This window comes from Bufo gargarizans, chromosome 9 (assembly GCF_014858855.1).
Source record: "Bufo gargarizans isolate SCDJY-AF-19 chromosome 9, ASM1485885v1, whole genome shotgun sequence".
NCBI lineage: Eukaryota > Metazoa > Chordata > Amphibia > Anura > Bufonidae > Bufo > Bufo gargarizans.
Genome location: NC_058088.1, coordinates 81854539 through 81879686, shown reverse-complemented (window position 1 = coordinate 81879686; position 25148 = coordinate 81854539). Strand labels below are relative to the sequence as shown.

General features: G+C 40.6%; 1 protein-coding gene across 7 annotated transcripts in view; it reads left to right on the top strand.

Moving 5' to 3' along the window:
* The window catches only part of SEPTIN6 (septin 6), a 106352-nt gene extending 87829 nt beyond the window's left edge, over window positions 1–18523 (top strand). For 3 of the 7 annotated variants that reach the window (XM_044305274.1, XM_044305275.1, XM_044305280.1), the window contains exon 10: window positions 9233–11839. In XM_044305274.1, the coding sequence (XP_044161209.1) occupies window positions 9233–9257 (25 nt within the window). In that variant the 3' untranslated portion in view covers window positions 9258–11839. Of the gene's footprint in view, window positions 1–428; window positions 490–7657; window positions 8482–9232; window positions 11840–16597 lie in introns of those variants that run through there. The other 4 variants (XR_006391197.1, XM_044305278.1, XM_044305277.1 and 1 more) reach the window with 4 other exon arrangements.
* The last annotated feature ends 6625 nt before the right edge of the window (window positions 18524–25148 follow it).

The following is a 25148-nucleotide window of genomic DNA, read 5'->3' as shown; positions in this document are numbered from 1 at the left end:
TGTCCTCAGGCACCTTAGGGGACACTTATTCAGGGGGGGAGAAGTAACCAGTTTTAACTGGAGTTAGCACCAGTCATATGCTTTGAGGTCAGTTTTGTGTGTGCCAGGGTTGACCAGTGAAGATCTGCCTGTCCCACCATTAACATGCACGATCTACTCATACAGTCTTATATATTCATCTCTTTGGGGACAGGCGTATTTAGCCGTTACCTGTGTCTGAGGAGAGAACCAGTGAATTCAGTGAATCTGATTACAGCCTGCTCATCATAGTTTTTTTTTATCCAGTTTTACTGCTACTCTTCATTGTAAATGGTAACTGGCTTGTGCTTTCAGTTGTTTATTTTCTGTTTATTCATGTAACTAGTTTGTTTATTTTTTCCTATTAACATTTCACACTCCCATTCGTTACTTGTGTGCTGTTTTTACAGTTAATTCTGCTGTTTGCTGCATGGCGCATAGCTCTGGTAAGCTACTGTAAAAGAACTCAAGGTGGGCAAATATAACGTAATGTCGCTTTATAAGCTGGGAGTAGCGATATAATGTGGTCCAAGATCACTTCTGTTGAGTGATTAGGTGATATTTTGGGATACAGTGAAGAAATATCATAAAGTACACCTGTGCTCTAGGACTGATGGAATAGAAAATGGGATCGGCTTTTGCCTTCTAAAACGATTGACAGAAATATTGAGCTACTGCTGTGTTAAGAGGAATCGCATGGGATGTGGCCTGTGTATCTTTATTATATCTCTACAGACTAATAATCTACATTCACTGTTCGCAGGTGGCTTTAACAGAAATTTTGGCTTTGCTTCTACAATAGGTGTCTCAGTCTGTTAGCCCTGCACGTGTGAACACTGCATTTTCTCTGTATTCTTCTTTGTATAGCAAAAATAACGTGGTGCCATGTCAGCCAGAAATATATATGTGATGTTTGCTTTAAAAAGGTCAAAAGTATTATAGCAGTGCTACCATTTCACTCCAGATCTCCTTAATTCCTGGAAATGCATTTACAAAGCACTGATGAGCAGTGGAAGTGAAGAGCTGCATTTACATGCGGTGATCTCCTCCACTGTAACGGGGGCAGGCGATGACTACTGCCATCACTCGTCCTCATACATATTCATTTTTTCTGGGCAGCAGATCCCTGTTCACACTGCACCATCTGCTGCTCAGAAACGATGATTGAGGTTTACGCACCAAAGATCATTTCACTTGATGACCAAGTGTTCAATCAGGTGATCTGTGGCAGATTATCGTGAATGAGCGTTCAAAGGAACGTTTATTTCCGATAATCTGCTTGACAATCGGGCTTTCTAAATGCGACTTTAGGCCTCATGCTCACCACCGTATGTGTTTTGCAGTTCACAAACCGCAGATTTGCAAAACATCTACCAGCATGATGCAATTTTTTTTCCCCTTCTATAGAAATTCTCTCCTTGTCCAGAAAGCAGGGAAGTATAGAACATTAGTCTATTTTTGTGTGGGACTGCTGCACAGACCGATGCAGGGAGCACATGGTGTGCTGTCAGAATTTTTTTTGTGGTCCCATTGAAATGAATTGGTCCGCATCCAATCCACAGGAAAATTACTGTCGTGTGCATGAGGCCTCTTAACCGCTGTCGCCTATTCATCTGTAACAATAACATTAGTATCACTGACTGCTATAATATTGTTGTCCTTTTTAACACAAAAGTATTTAGCATCACATATTTTCTTCTATGCAAAGCCATTCAAGGTCTTTCACATGGGGACCGTGATTGAGCAACCATTTTCAAGTCCAGACAATTCTCAGTTGTCCTGAGATCTGGACTGAACTGCTTTATTACATTTGGTTTTATAGCATTCTTGGAGATTAAAGGGTTATTCCCATCACATACAATGGGGGCATATCGCTAGGATATGCCCCCATTGTCTGATAGGTGCGGGTCCCACCTCTGGGACCCGCACCTACAACAAGAACAGAGCTGGGAGAGCTGTGGCTGGAGGACCCTGGATTTCCCGGGGTCCGTCCACCACCAAGCGCTGCTGCCATAGGAGTGAATGGGAGCGCAAGCGCTGCCCCTGCTCCCATACATTTTCGGCGGCCCCATAGAAATGAATGGAGGACAGCTGCACATGCGCAGTGCACCCTCCGTTCATTTCCCCGCTCCATTCTCATTGTAGGTGCGGGTCCCAGAGGTAGGACCTGCACCTATCAGACAATGGGGGCATATTGTAGTGATATGCCCCCATTGTCTGAGATGGAAAAACCCCTTTAATCTTACATATGAAATTAACCTATGTTATTGGGTGGGAAAGTGGCATCCTCCTCGGTTTTCCGACAGTTTGCAGCCCCGTATATTGTCTGTAAATGTTCAGAAACCTTCTCTAGCTCCTTAAAATCAATCTGTGCCAATACAATAAATATTAAAGGGGTTGTCTCACCATAGACATTGGGGGCATATCGTTTAGATATGCCCCTGATGTCTTATAGATGCAGGTCACACCGTGGGGACCCACACTTATCTTTAGAACTGAGCCCACAAAGTGAAGGAGGGCACACTGCGCATGTGCGGCCACCCTCCATTTCTTTTTATGGGAGTGCTGAAAATAGCGGAGCGGCACGCTTGGCTATTTTTGGCAGTCCCATTGAAATGAGTGGGAAGCGCACCATGCAAGCGCAGCCACCGCTCCATTCACTTCTATGGGAAATGCTGAGCCAGTGCTTGGCTATTTTCAGCACTTACATAGAAATTGATGTAGGGTGGCTGCACATGCACCTTGGGGGCTCCATTCCAAAGATGGGTGCGGGTCCCACCTCTGGTGAAACATTGGGCAAGACAACTCTTTTTAACTTTACGCAAAGGGATATTATGTGACCTGTCAGGGGATAGGAACAAGAAAATTGTTCTTCTTGTTTCCATTCTTTGACTGGTACTAATTGTAATGAATGTAAATTATCTTGCAGAGATTTTTCTGTTGTAAACATTAAAACTGCACTTCCATGCACTATGCATCTTGAATATGTTATGCTGCTTGGTTATATAGTTGTGGACAAAAAATGTAAGATTGACACAAATATTGGTTGTCACAATGTTTGCTGCTTCAGTTTTTATGGTGACATTTTGCACTAAGTCCAGACTCGGACTGGCCCACAGGGGTACAGGTGAATCCCCTGGTGGGCCCCTAGTCTCCCACCCCCTGAACAAGCGGCACATAACACAGTAGACTTACTGGACTACATACATATTTTCAATGTACAGTACCTCAACCAGTCTATGTTCATATAAAAAACCTGATAGATTATTAAAGAAATCCCCCAGTTTATTATTATTATAGAGATCAGATAGCTGAGATGACCTCTAGGTATAGAGGAAAGCTAGTCGGTGTCCTCTTTTCCCCAGAACTTACCTTTTCAAAGTTGCTGCAGGGACCCCCATATTTAATCATCTGGTAGCATCTTGCTGCTGTGTGAGCAGGTAATAATTTAATGTATCCGTACGGTGGCCCCCCAAAATAAATTTTACTGGTGGGCCCTAGACACCCCAGTCCGACACTGACTAAATCTATGTTGCAATTAATTGTAATTTAGTTGATCACTCTTATAACAGTCACCCCTTGCCATGAAAATTAACCTCCAAGGAAACATGCAGTCATATCTGCCTTGCATCAAAAGGGCCGCACAATCAAGGACATTGCTGCTTTTAAGATTGCACCTAAAACAAACCTTTATCGAATCATCAAGAACTTCAAGAAGACAGGTTCAGGGTAGGGTTGTTGCAGGTATCGAAATTTCGATACCCAATCGATACTTTTGTCCCGGTATAGATATGATACCGGGATTTCAGTTTTTTCAATACTGGGCTGCGCTTCTGCGCAGTCTAGTATCTCTGAACATGAGCGCGCTGCTATCGGCGCGCTCATGTTCTCTCAGCAGCACGGGGAGAAGGAAGCTGTCCTCCTCCCTCCCCCTGTGCTGCTGCCGCTGCCACCAATGAGAAGTGAGGGGCGGAGGAGGGGCACGCGCACTGCGCCACCAATGAGAAGAGAGGGGCGGTCGCACAGCGCCACCAATGATAGGACTATTCCCACACAGAGCGGCGCCCAGCGATGTCCCAGCACTCACCGTTATTCCTGGGAGCCGCTCCGTTCGCTGCAGTGCCCCATTACTGTCTCCTCTCCTGCTCCACATGCTAATTACTATCGGAGCGATGGGGAGGAGACATCAGCTTCACTAGTGGGCGTTCCTTCTCCCTGCGCTGCGATTGGACAGCGCTACAGCCAGGGAGAAGGAACGTCCACTAGTGAAGCTGATGTCTCCTCCCCATTGCTCCGATAGTAATTAGCCTTAGTGGCTTGGTTAACAAAACATTGACATTTTGAGTCCATGGCCAGGAAACTCTTCAGATCTCAATCCCTTTGAGAACTTGTGGTCAATCCTCAAAAGTTAGTGGACAAACAAAAACACAAAAATGGTTATAAACTCCGGGCACTGATTAGGCAAGAATGGGTTGCCATCAGTCAGGATTTGACCTAGAAGCTGGTATCCAGTATGCCAGGACGAATTGCAGAAGTCTTGAAAAAGAAGGGTTAACACTGGAAAGTTAAAAAACAAACAAAATGCTTATAATTGTACTTCTGTATACCATATAAATATGACATTAAGATCTAAAAACACTGAAGCAGCTAACTTTTTGAAAACCACAGTTTGTGGCAGTCTCAAAACTTCTGGCCACCACTGTAGATCCCATCTGAGTGATAAGGGTTACTAATGCTGGTATGACTTGTGTTTTTAATTCTTGCATTGTCAGTAGTTTCTTGATGTTTGGCCATGTGTGTTTTGTTCATCTGATGCTGTTCATAGTTTCTGGATTTACCCTAGAGACCCTCAGCTGCCACATAGTACTTAGATAAGGCTCTGTTCATACTGTATCTGCAGTGTTCATTCATGAAATGTATCCATAGGACCCCATTTACCTGACAGAGGCCAAAAGAGTGTCTTTTTGGCCTCCATTAGATTGGTCTGTCCGTATGTGTTGTACATTTTTACTGTATAGAAAAGCTCAGTAGGCTGCACCTTTATATGCCTAGGTATCCCTGCAAAAAGTATACTACTCAGTGTGTGAGATATATATATATATATATATATATATATATATATATATATATATATATATATATATATAACAAATAAAGTAGCAGCACATAAATGCGCTAAGACTGAGTGAACAGGTGAATGTGTGAACAGGGTCAAATACATGACGCCACTATTTGCTAATAAGCAGTGAAGAAGCTCTTAGCGCATATTATTGATCAAATATATGTCGGGCCCGCCTACCAGACGACAAGGTAGCTTCTTTTCTTCTTCTTTTTTTTTTACATCCATTTCTGTAGCATTGTTTGCCAGTGTACAGTGGCATATGTTGGAGCCTTCTGTTTGATATGTTGGGACATTTTCCTGATGTACTCTTGCTGATGAACAGAGCCTTAGATTGCCTGTGCTAGTGCATTTCACAGTAAATCAGTACATTTTTCAGCCTATAATAGGATTTTCTCTCTCTCTATGGTCTATTTTATTTTTTTATTTTTTTACCACCTGCATATACATGTTTTTTTCCTGCTGAATGCCTATATATTTATATTTTAAAATTATTTTTATTGAATTTCTTTCACGGACATTGTGCATTGTCACAAATGATGAAAACATTATTGAATGCCTATATAAAGCTTCCTGTTACTGCCTGTGTTGGAAATGTCTAGGGTACAATCAGCTATTGTCCCAAGCAAAGGAGAGGAAGGAAATGCAATAAGAAAATACACCTTAAACGAAATATTATATAAATCGGAAAATATTTATTCCTATTGACAGGCCCATAGCTTACATTCTGATTGAGTGGGATTGCTTCCTGTTGTTCCCCATGGAGAGGGTAGTTTACTGTACATACAGTATGTCTTGGACATATCACATAGAGCCAAATAGTCGTAGACCTACCTATAACACAGGGTACTTTATTATATAAATTTGAGTTTGATCAATTATTATGTTGATAAATTGCATTGAAATAGCTGTTAAAAACCACCAGAGCTATTCTTCATAAGAACAGTGGTTGCATATGAGAAAAAACAAAATCTGCTCCTCACTTAGAAAAATACTGCCAAAATTGCTGCTGGTAGCCGCAGGCCTTCTAGTGGGTACTGGCAGAGAGAAAATCCTGTTTTCTTCAGTGTCTGTGATGGTCCCTGTTAAATTTCCTCATGCCATTCCGCTGCAGTCAATCGTAGACCTCCGCTATAATATGCCATGAGACCAGCAGGTACCACTGGAGCCGCAGGGTATTTAACAGGTACTGTTTTTATTTTATAGAATTTCCTCCTGTTTAGCTGAATTTCTTCAATTCACAGGCAGCCCCTTTAACCTCTGAAATGACAAAGGATAAAGACTAGAACAACTGGCTTGGGGCATATTTGCCTTCATCTGTAAAAAGAATGGGACAGACTTACTAATCCTATAAATGGCATAAATTTAAAGGGGTTGTCCCATGAAAAATATTCTATAGCGTTCAAACCAGCACCAGGATCTGAATACTTTTGTAATTTCATGTAATTAAACATTTAGCATAGCCACTAAGTTATTCAATATAATGTATCTGTATAGAGCCACCTGCTGTTTTTTTATTTTTTTTATTTCTTTGTCCTGCTCACTGAGAATGCCGCACATGCTCAGTTTAATCCTTCGTCTGCCTCCTGAGCTGTGATGGGGAGAGCTGAGACACGCCCCCTGAGCTGTGATAGGGAGAGCTGAGACACGCCCCCTTAGTTGTAGCAGAAAAGACCCTCCCCTTGAGCTGTCAGCTTGATATAAATCTAGCAGAGCAATGAATGGAGAGATCTCTGGATCCATGTGAGGTGCAGGGCTGGTGCTTTGTTAGAAAGAGACTGTCATGTACTATATTACATTAGTCATGGGATAACCACCTTTAAGGCTGTATTAGCCCGATTTAACAGGCGATTGTCAGGAAGGAATCGTCCCTTCCCGGCAATTGCCTGCTCGCTAGAGAAGGAGACCTCTTCTATTACATGCAGCGATCTCCTCCTCCTGTATACCGAGGAGCGATTTGTTATACAATCGCTCTATCCTATACTGAATCATTTTTTGCCGGCAGCAGATAGGCATAGAAATTGATAAATGAGACTGTTTAAGGCATAGAAAATGTTCTAAATCTACGCCAGCAAGGGAGCTGGCATAGATTTAGACCGGCGGTGGATGCGCCAAAGCTATGTAGAGGCTGGCGCCTGTACATAACTTCGCGCAGATCCACCTCCATTGTAGGGGTTATTAAGACTGGCGTCTAAAACGCCAGTCTTAATAAATGACCCCCCCAAATGTACACACCAAACATGCCATAAACAGAACCCTGAATATGTTATCTGCAGAACCCATGCCGAAAACCTGCAGTGTTTTCTGCTGATTGGGGCCACCTTGTGCCAAAGCTGTGTTACTGCATGTATAACCTGTATGGACACTGCAAGTCCAAAGGCCTTTTATAAATACAATAACATTTTTGTAAAAGTTCAACAAAACCATCTTTACCTTGCATGCTTTCTGTGCTAACCATTATAATTAGTTTTTTCTATTGATATCATTAATCCATTTTTATTATTTCTGTTTTGTTCACAGTTCTGGTTTCCTGTAATGCACATCACTTTGGCACATTGCATTGATTTCCCTGTGTTTCTTTATCATATCATCTGCTCCCAACCCATCACCGTCTTTTTCTTTGCATGAAAGCCTGAATTCGTGGCAGCTTGTAGAAGACTTCATGATTTCTACAAGCAATGGCACTGATGCGCATTTTATTTCCCCTCTTTTTTTTTTGTTTCTTTTTTGCATGTACTGCTAATAAATCCATTTAAAATATGCTCCACTGACATCCACACGTTTAAGTACCTCTCCTATCTATGTTGTTCACTGGTCCCAAAGATATTTACTGTGTTTTTCCCTTTAGTTTATCAGAGCTACAGATTAATTTTCTAGCATTCCTATGTCAATTGGAAACTTTCCAGATTCAAAAAGGAATCTACTACAGTACAAACAACTCCGAGTGAGCTGTGTAGCAAACAATCACATTTATTGGTTTATTTAGTCTAAAAAACATCACAACTTTTTTTATATGTTTGTGTGTTTCAAATTTTGCAAGTTCCATGTGAATAAATAAACTTGACGATGTGATTTGCTTGATTGCGTCACATTTAATCAAGGTCTTCATTTGCTTGCCTTTCCAAGACTGAATTTTGCCATACCCCATGTTTCCTATACTGGCATATCCCCTGTTCTTGACATTTCAAGACAAATTTAACTTTTATGAATAAATAAAAAAAAATTAAAAAAATGAAGCAACTTTGCAAGCAGTGTTCGAAAATATTCCGCTGATTTGTAAATATACCGCAGCTCCTATGCAGACCCATATATCTCCATGAAAATAAACTACAAATAGTCCACGAGTCATGTTCCATCTGCTTCTTCTTGTTAGTCAGCGAGGAGACTGTGTTTTTCATGGCAATTTTGGGTAGTCGTTTCAGAGTCTTGTGAATGGGTAAACGACATTTCTCACTTCTACATTTTAATGAAAATAACTGGCTGCATAAGCAGCTTCCTCCCCCGGGTGGCATATACTACAGCTAGAACTTACGCCAGCTTCTAGGATAAATTATAGTAAATCCAACGGATCGTGCCAAGCTCCACCTCTACTAAAACCCTGAAAAGTGGTGAGAAGCCTAAAAGGTCGCAAATTATTGTTGTATTAATGTACTGGATGATGTAGTACAGCACATTTACACTAAGAGGGAGATTTATCAAAACTGGTGCAAAGGAAAACTGGCTTAGTTGCCCATAGAAACCAGTCAGATTCCACCTTTAATTTTTCAGAGCTCTTTTGGAAAATGAAAGGGTCATACTGATTGGTTGCTGTGGGTCACGAAGCCTGTTTTCCTTAGCACCATTTTTGAGAAATTCCCCCCCCCCCCCCCCCAAGTATGCACAACAGGATTTCTTTATCTCTATAATTGTTGTGTGATGAGCATTATTTAGTGTCATATAGACAACCCCTTTTAATTATACAGCGGAAGATACTTAATTTAAACGTATATTCATAGATACGTTGTTTTGTGTGTTTGTTGTTTATTTGGATTTTACTCTTAGATCTGTGTTCTGTACAATTAATTATTTTTCTTGTACATTTTGTTTTCTTTCCAGTAACCCTTGGCTGTGCACTGAATAATATTACCACTCTGATGGAAATGCCTTCCTAAAATTGCACCTATGTTTTACGAATCACATTGATATTCGTTTGCTTTGAGGATTGTTAAATGTCAATTTTTGTGCAGCAGTTGTTTAAAAATGATTAACTACAGTAATCCTGTAGGAGGTTTAATAGTCGTGATGGGTTCTCCAGTTTTACTGTTTTCTGATGTGTCATTTGGACATGAGTATTGCTGATATCGGAAGCTGTGGAAGTGGTGAATCACGGAACTATCAAATTGGAAAGGGTCAAGCTGTTTAGTTGGGCACCAATGTTATAATTAGGGCTCATGCACACGACCGTATGTATTTTGCAGTCCACAAAGAAAACGGGTGACGTCTGTGTTACATCATTTTAACAATGCCGGTCCTTGTCCTCAAAACGGACCAGAATAGGACGTTTTATTATTTTGCGGAACAGACATACGGATATGGAATGCACACAGTCATTTCCGTTTTTCTGCGGCCCCATTGAAATTAATGGTTTTGCATACGGGCCGCAAAAAAAATCGCAATGGACAAAAATTTTTTGTGTGCATGAGCCCTTAGAATGTTGAAATTGGAGAATCCATCTAAAGAGGTATTTTTCTCTTCAACTTTTATGGAATATCTAGTGGCCGCCTCACCAGACGGGGAGCAGGTTGGGGGACCCTCCTATTCTAAAGATAGCTGTGATTAGATTATATAGGTTATAAATGTCACATAATAGAATACCCCTTTAAGTATTGTGTATTTTGAATTTATTTTTAAGGAAACTTTAAGATATATATGTTGAAATTGTAAATCACTAATGTTGCTGTATAGATCGTATGTGTACGTGTTCTTCACTTTTTAAATCACGGTAATGACATTAGTTGAAATTTATGAGGCTGCCCCATTAGGTCAAGCACTTTTTAAAGGGCCAGCTTCAGAACCCAACTACCAGCTGTTATTGCTAAGGGAAACCTCAGCCACCTAAAAACTTATGCTCTAAGGGTAAATGTAATAGAACATGCAGCTATTCAAACTTTAATAGCTGCTCTGGCTTCTAGAGGGAGTGCCAAGGGGGTGTGGGGGGTGTGGGACCTCTTGATGTCTGTATGTCCTAATAGGCAACCTCTTTCATCTTCAGCTAGAAAAGAGTAAAACTAAAGGTGACTATACACATTAGACTAAAGTTGATCAAAACGGACGATTTCAATCAAAAGAAAGTTCATCTGTTGAATTCTGAGAATCTTAACTAACCGTTTATCATTTCAAAAGAAGTCAACCATGTTTAATATTTTCGACATTTGGATGAAAGATCTTTAATTCAAAGAAAGATTTTTTTGTGAATGAAAGATCTTTGAAAGAACGTTCCCAGGAAGATCATTGAATGTGTATGGGCAGTTTGAACAACTGTAATGGAAAATATGCACTAAAATGTGTATGACTGATGCAAAACGAATGTTCACCATATGATTCTTCAACTGCTGTTAAAAAGGGGTGGACTGGGAACTTCAAAAAAAAAATAATCAAAAAGTGGCCCCCGTGTTGTAGAGGGTTCCAAATTGACAGATTGTGGGGCAACAGAAATAGGCAGGGCTAGCAATACCACAGTACAGTACAAAATACTACCTCAGCAGAACCATATACCACAGTACAGCACAAAGAGCTGCCTAAATTAAAGGGGTTGTCCCACGAAAAATATCCTACAGTTTTCAAACCAGCACCTGGATCTGAATTATTTTGTAATTGCATGTATTTAAAAATGTTGCGTTATTCAATAACATATATCTGTATAGCGCCACCTGCTGTTTCTTCTTTTTCTTATTTATTTGTCCTGCTCACTGTGAAGGCTGCACATGCTCAGTTTCATCCTTCAATTGCCTCCTGAGCTTCAATAGTTAGAGCACGGACACACACCCTTAGCTACAGCAGAACAGACACTCCCTTTTTGCTGCCAGCTTGATTTAAATTGGGTAGAGCAATGAATGTGGAGATCTCTGGATCCATGTGAGGTACAGGGCTGGTTCTAGCTTATTTTTAGAAAGAGACTGTCATGTACTGTATGATATCTGATTTTATTTTTTTACAATAATCATGGGATAACCCCTTTAATGCTGAGCTCATCAGATCTTTATGTACCTGGATGGTGGGCAAGGGCTTGAGTGGCCTTTTGGGCATCGGCCCACCAGTAAATTTCCCTGTAGGATGTGGCCTGGCAGCCATGCTGTTCAACCATCAACCGACTTCTGTCTAATATGTTTGGCCAGCTTCAGTCTGGCTAAAGAAAAGAAACACTCTCAGAAATCGCAATGTACTGTCCTTCCTCATAATTCTATGAGCTTTTCTGTTTTCTACAAATATCCTACCTTGTAAAAATGTACCCGGCCAGTTAATACTGATTTGTGAGGTGTAACCTTGCTTTACATCTAGTCATCAGCTGTTTTGCTGGTCTTACCAGTTAAGTTCAAGTAATAAAAAAAAAATACATGTTATTTGTCACTGTCTTATAGTCTTTATTTTATAGAAGTGTATTTGTATCTATTGTATGTCATGTTTTATATAATTGTTTTGTCTGAGCCTTCTGAAAAATAAAATGAATATTCAGAGGAGTGAGGTTGGGTTAGTCCCATTATTATGTACAGAATGTTTTAAGCAGTGGTGAAAACTCAGAAGCAACTACATTGAAATAATTTGAAGGACGGTTCCATGAGAAATAGGGGATAAGTCCTTTAGTTTAGAAGATGAGATTAAGATCACTACATCTAAGTCTTATACCAGCAGCGCCCAGTCCCCACAGTCTCTAATAGGCAGCATGGAAAGTATTAAAACTTGCTTTTACCAGCATGTATTTTATTTTTTCTTATTAAAGGAGTTTTCCAAGATTTTTTTTTAAAATCAGAGCAAGGGGCTGTTTAAAATAATGAAGCAGAACCTTATCTTACAAATGCCCTGTTGCTCTGGTCTGTGCTGGTCCTACAGTAATGGTGTCACATCCATCACTTAGGTGACTACTGCTACCAATTACTAGCCTCAACAATCATGTGCTGTTCGTGCACAGACCGGCTGCAACACACACACGCATGATGGCCATAATGTCATTACTGCAGGCCCAGTGGGGACCGAAGCGGCGACGCTGTAGGGGTGGAATATTAATAAGGTGGGTTTTTTGTTTTGTTTTTTTCCCCCATTAGTTTAGACAGTCCCCCTGCTCTGTGCCAATTGGTTAATAATCTTGGAAAACCCCTTTAATGGCCTAATATATCTTTATAGTCATTTATAGCAGAGCTCCAAACCCCCTGCATGGACACATTTAAAGGGAAACTATAACTGGTTGTGTGCTGCAACAAACGACGGTCAGCGTTATTTCCTGACCCGCTCCCTCATCGAAAAGCTGCAGCATTTCAGAGAAAAAAAAATCTGGGCACAGGGAGAAGACAGGTCTCTGCTATATTTGTGTATAGAAACTTGTCAATCAAGCCTAGGAGGGTGGGGAGAAGCCGCAGATTGGACACCTCTCTTGGCACGGCTCTTTTTTAAAACTGTCTTCTTCTCTCTTTTTTTTTTTTTTTTATATTTATTTATCATTTTCTTCTCATTAAAACAAGACATAGATAGGGAATAGACGTTACAAAAATACCAATATACACCGTCATAAATTACACATGTGCCATACCAGTTTTTCCCCATCCTTTTTACTTTTGCTTCGCAATAACTACAAAGACCCAGAAAAAGGAAGAACTCCCCCCCCCCCCCCCCCCCCCTCCCATCCCCATCCCCATCCCCATCCTCCACCCTCTTGGTTGTCTTGGGAGTATCCTCAAGGTTTTTTCCTTTCCATGCCCTCTTTTCAAGAACTTATATTCTCCCCTTTTTACTCCTTATTTACCCACCGGTTTCACCTGCCTAGCTTTCTCATAGCTTAACACCCTTTCACATAGGTTTTTCCATTCTATTACACTTGGCGGACTGTCCGCTCCCCATCCTCTAGCCAATACAACACGTGCCAGCATCAGCCCTTTTTCCCATTTCCTTTCACTTTCTCTATCCGCCCCAATTCTTCTGGTGTCTCCCAGGACTGCTATACTGATCTCCAGAGGTGCAGATTTCCTTGTCTCTCTCCCGAGGTCCTGGAAAACTTTAGTCCAGTACCCCTGTACAATCGGACAAAACCAAATCAAATGCACAAAATCAGCCCTCTCCTCTCCACACTTCCAGCATTTTGCCTCCCCTGTTTTGTACATCTTACTCAACACCCTGGGGGTAATATAGGTCCGGTGGAGGATAAAAAAAACTGCGTCAATCGGAAGCCACTGGAAATGGTTCTCCTTTTAACATTTTTATATATACTTCTCCAATCCAGAATTGAGGGTTCCACCTCTTGTGCCCATTTCTTTTCACTATTAAATCTAATCTGTCTTCTCTTAAACACTGCAGTGTTTCAGAATAAAACCTCTCTGCAATTAAGGAACTTTTCTGAATGTCAGGTTGCTTGTTGGTTAGGCACCATGAAGCTGATGACCAGTTCCATTTAAAATGTAATATACAGGTGAAACTCGAAAAATGTAGAATATTGTGCAAAAGTCCATTTATTTCAGTAATGCAAATTAAAAGGAATTGCATTAATGCAGCTTAAAATTCGAATTTTGTGAAAAGGTTCGATATTTTAGGCTCAAAGTGTCACACTCTAGTCAGCTAATTAATCCGAACCCCCTGAGCAAAGGGTACCTCAAAATTGTGACTTTGGGGTTTCATAAGCTATAAGCGATAATCATCCAAATTATACCAAATAAAGGCTTTAAAAATCTCACTTTGCATGTAATGAGTCTCTCATATACAGTGTTAGTTTCACCTTTTAAGTTGCATTACTGAAATAAATGAACTTTGCACGATATTCAAATTTTTCGAGTTTCACCTGTACTTGCTACTTACTGCCAGCCCTAGGCTTCCTCTAGGTGAATAGAATGTTATTTTTTACATCTGTGACTGCAGGGGATTTGGAACTTTGTTTAAAAAATAAAGCCGATTGATTATAACGATGAGCTGCAAATTCTGTGCCAATTTATTCATATATTCTAAATTTAAACAAGTTTTCTTCAAGCCTGGGCCTTCACTTTGAACTATGTAGGTGAACCCGTTGTGCCCAATCGGCAAAGTTCAGTACCCTGACAGAGCATTTCTTCACATTAAAGGTCTTCTAAGTGTGTGATGTTTAAAAGGCTAAGCTCCTTTTTGCCTCATAGTTCCAAGGGAGAAATGCCCTTGATGATCTTTCATGAGTTTATCAGCTGTTGTTACCTGGGACAGAACTTCATATATAAATGCACCCAATGTTTTAATACAATGTCGTCATTTAATAGAATTGCTCTGCAAATATTAAGAATGAATTTCTAACTTTCCACCATATGAATGTTGATCACAACTAATAGATTGACTGAATCAATAATGTCTACAAGTGACTACAATGATCAGCAAGCTGGGATGTCTGCTTAGGAATAGCTAAAGGGGTTTCCGCTTTTTGCTGTTGATGACCTATCCTCAGGATAGGTCATCGATATCGGGTCAGGGGTCAAACTCCCAACACCCCTGCCGATCAGCTGTTTGAAGAGAAGGCAGTGCTCATACAAGCGCTGCCTTCTCTGCTCTGTTTACATGCTCACTGCAGCAATCGCAGTCCTATTTACTTGAACAGACAGAGCTTTTCCATAGAAGTGAATGGGGATGCCATGCCTGTAATTGCACCTGATCACCACTGCAATTGCTGTGATGATCAGGTATACAGAGCAGAGAATGCAGCGCATGTACGAGCGCCGCCATCTATTCAAACAGCTGATCAGCGGGGGTGCCAGGATTGGCCATTAATAGTAAAAAGCAGACAACCCCTTTAACATCACACATTCGTTGAAGCTATAGCTCTAAATATGACATACCTTGTTCATATCCACAATTACATTTAATCAGGTGTCTATTTTTATTTTATTTTTTGTCTCATCTACTATAAGATCACAAGATTGTTCAATTAATAAAGTGAAACAATGTCACAACAGAAAAGGGGCTGTAAATGTATAACCGATGTACATTTATTATTTTAGAACTTGTGCTTTCTGTATCCATCAGCTCTATATCCTAACTGTCTAGTCATTATTTTTCGGACATCGCAGAACATAAAAGTTCATTTTACAGGTTGTGTTTACATCTTAAAATACATACAGGGGCATCTTTGGAAATACTGCTGTCTGAAAAATGGTTGTCCCGGCTAGACAACCACTTTAACAGTATATTCACATGTGGCAAACATATCAGCATCCTTCTCATTCATCTCAAGTGCTGCACAAACAACCCCATTCATATGTATGACATTATCCTATTGTAAGTAACTTAAAAATGTCATAGGATATGGGGAGTTAATGTAACCCTCTACTTTCCCTCCACCATTTATAATAGTAGTAGCTGACTGATCGAGAAATAGTTAAAATAAAGCTACTTTCACACTCGCGTTTGGTGCAGATCCATCATGGATCTGCACAGACGGATCAGTTCAGATAATACAACCGTCTGCATCCGTTCAGAACGGATCCGTTTGCATTATCTTTAACATAGCCAAGACGGATACGTCTTGAACACCATTGAAAGTCAATGGAGGACTGATCCGTTTTCTATTGTGTCAGATTGTGTCATAGAATACAGATCTGTCCCCATTGACTTACATTGTGTGTCAGAATGGATCCGTTTGGCTCCGTTTCATCAGACGGACACCAAAATGTTGCAAGCAGCGTTGTGGTGTCCGCCTCCAAAGCGGAATGGAGACGGAACTGATGCATTCAGAGCGGATCCTTTTCCATTCAGAATGCATTAGGGCAAAACTGATCCGTTTTGGACCGCTTGTGAGAGCCCTGAACAGATCTCGCAAACGGAAAGCCAAAACGCCACTGTGAAAGTAGACTAATTTGGATAGCCTACCTAGGTGGAATTTTAAGTTGTTTGTGTGTCTGTAGAGGTTATTTGCTAGCTAATAAAGTCCTGTGATTACAGCAGCCTCAGCAGAACTTCCTGTTAGTAAATTAGGAGGAAGGAGAGGTCTGCAGCACAAAGGGTTAATATTTCAAAACAAAAGCTCTGCACATGAGTATCTCCGAGCACACTGTAGTTTCTGTTTCTGACTGGAGGTATGCTCTAAGTGGAGTGGAAAATGTTGTTGTTTGCATATCTGTTGAGGTCATGCTGCCATTCTAATACTTTACTTATCCCTTTGAAAATTCTTAACACCAATTATATTTCTTTGAATACAACAGTATTCTTACCCTATCTCTCTTTCTTGATAATTACACGTGTTTTTCTCTCCTTTTCTCTCTATAGCTTCTTTTAATCTATCTCAGCATCTGTCTAAAGGAGAAGATTGCTCTCTGTAGAAGATATAGAGGTTTTATCTGGAGATTGGAAAGGAAATTAGTTTGTGATAGAACCAATAATAACTCTAACCAATGCTGTCCATAATTTGAAGGGTGTTCCTCTGTAACTTGCATGGTATACTTTGAGATGTTAGAAACAAATGAAGGTTTTTACAATGTATGGCTAACACCATTCCATATTAATGTCCATCGGTAACCAGAGAACCCATATAGATAATATATATAAATACTTGCCTTTTTTGCTATGGATACTGGCTCTTGTATACTTCTATATTATTTACCCACAGAGCGATGCTCAGGTTAATGTTGAAAGCCATTTTAAAGTAGTTCTGGGTTTTGTGAGTATTCTGTATAAAATAAAGCACCAGGTCTAGGGAGAGATTCATTTATTGTGACAGTTATAGTAAATATGATATTAAAGAGCTGGTTCGCTGAACACTATTTTCTAGGATCAAAAAAACATTGCTTTACTTTACAGGTCCTCCCCTTGGTGGACCTGTAAAGAGACTTACCTGTTTACTGGTGCTGGCTCCCTGCTCCTTCTCCTCCTGATATGCGATGCTCCGCTGGGCTCCCTCTCACTGAAAACATCTGGTTTGACATCACCGCAGCCAATCACTGGCCACGGCGGAGCCCACATTCCCTTACATCATGTGACCGTTTGTCATGACGTAAGGGGAGCCAGTCACTATTATGGCCAGTGATTGGCTGCAGGCGATGTCAAACTGGATGTTTTCTGCGAGGAAGCCCAATGGAGCATGACAGGCCGGAAGAAGATGGAGCGAGTGAGCCAGCATCGGGAAGCAGGTCAAGGTTAAAGGGGTTCTTTCCCAACCCCTTTCTACTGGTTTTGAGTTACAGCATCTTTTATAGTCCATTCTGGTCTAACATCCCAGCTATCCTTTTTGGTTCAATGTAAAACTGGATGCTACACTTGTCTCAGGATTCAAAGTGGTCCCATACTGCTATGATATGCCATCAATGTCTGTTCTAGGGATTGGTGCTAGCCAGACCACCATGTATCAAAGTGGCAATGGTGGGCCCGTATCCGTGCCGAAGCATGTAGCTTCCTGAAAAAGTGAAGCTGAGCCAACTGCAAAGTGACAATGGCACCCCAATGTCAATTCTAGCCAACATTATTGTTTATATGATTTGGACCCTGCCAATCAGACAGTGGTGGCATATTCTAGTGATATGCCACCAATGTCTGCCCTGAGTCTACCCCCTCGTTATCTGAGCATTTATCTTGAGTTTTATTTTATATGGATTTTGGTGCAGATTCCACAGCCAAAAGCCACACTGAAAATACTTGCAATTCTTCCCTATTGAATTAAAAGTGGAAACCACTTGTCAATTCACATGGCGCTTTCTTTCCGTTTGCTGATTGGAAAACCGCCCCATGTGAAAAAGTAGTGATATATCTATGCTTTACACGGAAAACACATCTAGAGTTCATTGAAATGGGAAGGATGAAAAACTGCGTCAGAGTAAAAACTGCATCCCAAAAACCCTGAGGAATCCAGAAGTGGATTGTACTTTTTTTTTTTTTTACACAGCGCACAAAAAACCCTCTGTGTGAACATACCCATAAGCTATTAAGTGTGCGTCTCTCAATATGCTTTTGACTGGTTACATTAGCAACCTGGAGGCTGTGCCTGTGCCTCAAGATCAGTATAGCAAACAGTATTTGCAAAGTTACTGAAAGATGATATCTTGAAGTAAACCGCTAAATGGCGTCCAGAGAACCTTTGCTTTGACCTTGGATTAAAGTGCCTCTGTCACAGGACAGGTGCTTTAACCAAGAGGATCTACTGCATGATGCACATAAAGGGTTAACCTAATGGATGCTAATAGCTCCCAGAACTGGTGCTTTGGTGAGCTCTATAGTATGACCAGCTTATTGATGAAAAATACATGTTGGACAGGAGCTAGCTGCTAGGCACAATACATACCACCACCCCCCCCCCCCCCCCCAACTCTAGTACAGTGAGAGTGCTTAAAGGGAATGTGTCGCCAAACATTTTTTTAATCTGCCAGTTTATACCAGAGCAACACATCTCCTCATCTAATCAGTTTTTTTTCTTATTAAAGATATATTTTTTTAATTCTATTTTCTGAACATGATTATGGGAGGGCCATCTTGCCTGAGCTGTTCTAAACAGCATTTAGAAAGCATTAGAAAAAACCACAGCTTTACGGTAGCCCCATGGGCCATAGACACAATGGTCAGGAGGGGACCTCCTTGACTTATATGGGATATTTTTCTAGGCAGGATCTGTGACCTGTGCAGAGGTCAGGAAGGAGCTGATAAGATGTGATATCACCTATTGTGAATGGTAGACCCTGTGTTGTCTGTACACTGAGGTGATATAATAAGGCTGTAAAGTTAACCATGTAACTGCAGTAAAGTGGCGCCTATTATTAGGCCTACTGGCCAATGCGAACACTGTATGGTTTTATGGTTTTTGTACAACTATAGATGACATGGAAAATTAAAAATAACCACCAAAAATTCTTTAAAAACATGTTTAACATAAAAACGTGATTTAAAAAATAGGTCATGTTCTGATGACGCATTCCCTTTAACAACCCCATTTTAACCCTTTATAGAGCTCTTCCTCTAAAGTTTGAAGTGCCTCTGTCTCACAATAGCAGCGCTTTATTTGAAAGCACACTGTTCATTATCCTAAATTTCAGCATGCACATTTTTGTTGCTGTGAATAAAGCACTGGTTCTTTACACTGAAAATCTGGCACAAAAGTTTATTTTACAAGTGTGGCATGATCATCTAAAAAGTTCTTTATTTTGAGATCTTTTTCAAAGCTTAGACCTGCTCTTTACCATGTTTACATCACCTATTAGGACTTTTACCTCCGTTCACCATCTGATTCTACCACACTTGATCTAGGACATCTTGAACTAGGCCTATATCTTTAGGAACAAACCTAAATTTTACCTACAGTTTTCCTTTTTTTTTATGTGTTTTACTTATGGATTTCAGGTTGAAAGCCATTTTGATTCTATTTTAAATGGTTGCTTATGAAAGCACAGTGAAACCATAAATACCTCATAGTAAGTGAGTCAAAACCTCTGACGGCATCCCAAGAGAGGGAAATTATGTATGAAGGCTTTATCTCAAGTTTTTCCTAGGAAAAAAATGAAATGGATACTGGGACACCAAGTTTGATCCAAGTCTAAATTTACATTGGGAATTAGTTTGCTTACTGTTAGTAGTCCATAATTGCCTTTTTAGGATAGTTGATCAATCTATGTTAAAGGCCACAAACAGTATATTTGTTTTCCCTTATCTAATCAGACCTCTGCTATTCTCCTCCTTTTGTTAGGTCCTTCCTCCTAAATCAAGGTTGGAAACATTTGGGTCACTTGCTGTTGCTAAACTACTATTCCTAGTATCCAGTACTTCCAGTCACCCAAATATGCTAGGAGTAATGGTTGCATAGGCACTGGAGAGCGAGGTGTCTAAGCCTGCTCTGTATGACAGTGTGTGGACAGTAATACAATGTAAGCATATATACTTTTGGACCAACACTATCTCATCTCCTGTACATTTTCAATAAAATCTATTACATCTGTGTTGTCCTAACTTTTTCCATTCACCCGTATAAGCCGTGGATTACATACAAGGTTACAGGCATGGCAGAGGAGGCTACACTGGGGGCAATCTACTAACAATGGTTGAAATTCATGAATAGATATCTGTGTGAAGGTTCTCATTTATCCAGGTCATGGTATATCTGTAAAAAATAAATCAAGGCAACTGGACTTACTGTAGATTTCTCAAACGTTTCACTCGTCTGAGTGACTGTACAAGACTGTACCCAGCAACACACTGAGGCAACAACTGGTTCACCCCAAAGACCCAACGCCTAAACACAAGATGGACAACATTGTGTACACAGTCCAGTGCAACGAGGAATGCTCAGAACTGTATATCGGTGAAACAAAACAACAGCCACATCAGCGTATGGCTCAGCATAGAAGAGCCAAAACCTCTGGTCAAGATTCAGCCGTGTACTTGCATCTAAAAGAAACAGGTCACACCATTGAAGACAGTCAAGTACGTGTTTTAGATAAGTAGGCCGATTGGTACAAATGAGGTGTGAAGGAGGCCATCTACGTAAAAATGGAGAAGCCAAGCTTTAATGTCTGCCACATACAATGCTGTCTTGACACCTTATTCTAGGATGTCATTATCACCTACTGACTACAATTAGGATGATGAAAGCTTTGACCCCATGCTTGGTATAATTACCAGATGTGGATTCAGTTACATATTTATTCCCAGAGAATTCTTGTACAGTCACTCAGAATTGAGAAAGCTTGTTGGAAGAACGAGTGAAACGTTTTCAAGAAATCTACAGTAAGTCCAGTTGCCTTAATTTATTCTTTAAAGATATATCATAAATAGATAGTTTATGGAGAATTGTATTACTTTTGAATGAATTTTAGAGCATCGTGGGCCTTTGTGATATTTTTGGCTCTGTTAGATGGGCAGCTAAACAAAACTAGTTCTCAGTGGTTGTGAGGGGCTTAAAAACGTGAAAGACAGATATCCCCTCCACCGATCTGCCTTATCACTGCCTGGTTCTCCACTATTTCCAGCTCCTGGCTTGACATGCAGGCAAAACTTGAAATGCCCCTGGCTATGAGCTGTGCGCTGCGATTGGCCAGTGCTGCAGCAAGGGACACGCCTCCTACAAAAAATCAGTCCAGTACAACAGACGGAGCTGAGACACCGGAGCCTATACCGGGCGAACGGAGCGGCGCCCAGGCTTACTAGTAAGTGCAGGGGGACCCCTAAACGCCGCTCTGCCCACAGGTATAGTTAGTTTTTAGTTTGTATACTAGTGAAAGGTCCTCTTTAACTAGCCATACTGCCTGGTAGGGCTCATCATGCTGAAACTATTTCATTCTTTTTTTCTGTATGGTAAAAAGCTGTGTTTAATTCATATGCAAGTAAGCACCAGGGGCTGAATCCTTAGATACCTTTGTGATACTTTTGTCTCTGTTAGATGTTTTTCTAACACCCCTGTGCTCTGCACACTCCCCCCCCCCCCCCCCCTAGATTGACCGGGCTAGACATCAGAATACTGAGGGCTGACCTGTGTCCTAGCATGTTCATATTATATACACTACTTACTATAGCCTTACCATGTTGAGAATAGAGTTTTTCTATGCTTAGAAAGCTGATAGAAGTTACTGGTCTATTCACAGATAATAAAGATACCATTAATATGTATTAGCTTTCTAAGTATAGAAAACATCTATTGTCAATATAGTAAAGCTATAGTCTTTTATTATGGGTTAAATGACGGAGAGAGAAAAAGTTAAAAATTTAGAAGTTTCTTCTGAGATTTGAATATGAGACATCTACATGGAAGGTTGACAACTTACCTCCAGACTATATCCTTATCATATTAAGAAGAGTGGCTTTTTTATACTTAGAAAGCAAATACATATTACTGGTGTCTTTATAATCATATATTGTGTTTGTGAATAAACCAGTATTAACTTTCAATGCATAGAAAACCTCAACATGGTTTCAACATGGTGTGTAGTGTATAACATATGTACATGCTAGGACACAGCTCAGCCCTCAGCATGCTGACGTCTATCCCTGTCAATCAAGGGAAAGGAGGAGTGTGCAGAGCACAGGGGTAACAAATGCAGCGCTCCAAGGATTCAGCCTCACCCCTTGGTGCTCCAATTTGGATTTTAAAATAACCATGCTGGAGTAATTGTTCTCATTACTCAGTGTTGTGCCATTCCTCTGTTATTCCTCCTGAATATTTATAAATAGACAACTGCCAGTTACAAGGGGAACAGTTCTTACAGTCTGTACATCTGAATTTTAAAGGACAATGGATTTGAGATTCATACACAATAAACAGTGATAGCTTGGAGAATAACTAGAAATATGACGGAGAAATGTCGGGCTATTGGTTTATATGATTTGAGTAAATCTTGCCAGGACTCCAAGGAGAGACAGTGAGAGTCCTGCCCACACCGGATGATTGACAGCTCTCCCTGTATCAGTGTGTGCACAAAAGGCTGACAGCCTTGTGTGTAGGCAGAGTAATAAGGAATGGCCCTCTCTCCTAGCAGTCCTGCCACGATTTACTCATCTTTTTACTCAGAAATTCTGTTCCAAATGCTATAAAGGTATATATTACAGAGCTCAACGTCTCTCCCTCTATCATAACCTGCTCTAAGATAGGGCAGAGGAAAGTTTTTTTCTAAAGGGGTTGTCCTCTTAGATTTACATTTAGCCCCTATGCGCAGGATTGGGGATTAGTGTCTGATTTGTGGGGTCCAACTGCTAAGATATTTGTGGGGGGGGGGGGGGGGGGGATTTAGATAAGCATAACAGTAGATCTAATATTTCAGTTTTTGCCCAGTTTACCTCTAAGACTGAGTCAGTGTACTACAAGACTGCAGGGGAGGTCCAGCACTGAGCAACTCTTATGTAATCCCATAAACAGAAATCATCTTTCAGGCACTGTTAATGGGACATGTTAAATGTTTTACTCAGTGAGGAACATGTACTGATCAGGATTTAATAAGCTTACTCAGACATACACAAGAATGTGTGAATAGCATCAGTCAAGAGCACAAGAGTGTGATGTGAGGCTGTACTTGATGGAGAACGGACGTGAGCTGCTACCCAACCTACAGGACCGCAGGAGAGGCACAGTACACTCCAGGTATGTAGCCTCAGTACTTTCCTGAATTAGTAGGTTATATGTTTTCAGAACATGTTTCCTAAGAAATTAATTTTCAGGTTAAAAATGTCCGATTTTTTTTTTCTTTGTGTTAAAAGGGACACTAAAGTCACATTTTATCACATATTACATAAAACCTTTTTTTTTTTTTAAAATGGGTGGATAGTTTTCTAGATATAATCTTTTAAAGGGAAATTCACAAAAAGTTCTGACTTTTTAAATGCGGAGATGAAAAATTAAAACAATGACTGCATCCTTAACCTGACCCTATGACTGCATCCTTAACCTGACCCTCCGGTTTAAAAAAAATCACATTAACTGAGAAATGAACAGAACACTTCTTTTGTTGCTATCCTGTCATCCAAGATATCTGCGCCGCTTCTCTGACTATCTGGTGACCACTGTGTATCAGTAGCCCAAGACACTTCCTGCTTGTCCAGCCCTGCTCTTGGATTAGCCTGCAATGCTAAAACATAGTGCTCACATATTAAAACCCCCACAGTGTGCTCCAGTAGTAAACATGAACGCACCCTCACAGTACCCCAATACAGCTGCCCAATTAGAATAATGACCTCCCCTATGGTACCCAAAAGTGCTGCTTCAGTTATAATAGTGATTCCACCATACAGCTCCAATAGTACTGCCAACATTATAATAATGACCTCCCATTCGACTGCATTGCTGGAATACTGCAACACAGATGTGAACCTAGCCTTAGGCTCCTTTCAGACAAGCGAGTTCCATGCATCTGACTCGCAGTGTGAGTATGCGGCAGCTCCCGTCCTGACCTCCCAGCACTGACGGGGTCTCATAGCATTATATTAATTTATGATGCTATGTAACCCTAAGGCTACATGCAAAACGTCAGTTAAAAACAGACACTGTCAGTTTTTCATGGCCATTTTGCATCAGTGTGTGCATCCATTTTCTGGCCATGTGTCTGTTTTTAATGTCCGTTTTGCATCCATTGTGCATCAGTTTTTCATGAATTTGATTGGCAGTAATTTCTAGATTTGTGTAATTCTCAAAACTTTTGGCTACGACTGTAGTAGCATTACTGCTATGCAGCCTTCCAGAATCATACAGTGCCCTTATAAATGCTCTAGATACTAGACCGGAAACTAAACGGATGCTAGATAATGTTAAGGGAAAATTAATTGATGAATACAGCAGAAGAAAGGAAAATCTGCATAGTGAAGAGAACGAGAGATCAGAGGCAGCTCTGAAGGCGTAAGACAAAGCAAAGAAACCAGGGTATGTTTTTGCTGCAAAAAGGACGGTCACCTGAAAAAGAACTGTTCAATCTGGAAAGCTGAGCAGCGAAAGCGGGAGCTACCCACAAGAGAAAGAGCTAAAGCGGTCATGAAAGAAAATGAAAGTGCATCATGGAGTGGTACTTTTAAAGTGACCCAGAATAGTACCTCACATGAATGGTACATTGATTCAGGGGCAACAAGTCACATGACAAACGACGAGACATTCTTCACAGAAATTGATTTTAATGTAAAAGACAGTCTTCCCAGCAAATGGGAAAAGTATTACAGTGGAAGGAAATGGTCAGGGGTTTCTGAACTGCAAAACGCCATCAGGGGGCAAGCAGAGCATCCTTGTAAAGAATGTTCTGTATGTTCCAAGTCTAGATGAAAGCCTCCTATCAGTTAAAACCCTTGCAAGCAATGGACTCACTGTCCAGTTTAGAGGTAATGCATGCACAATTCAAAATGGAAAGCAAATTCTGGCAAGAAGAAGGTTAAA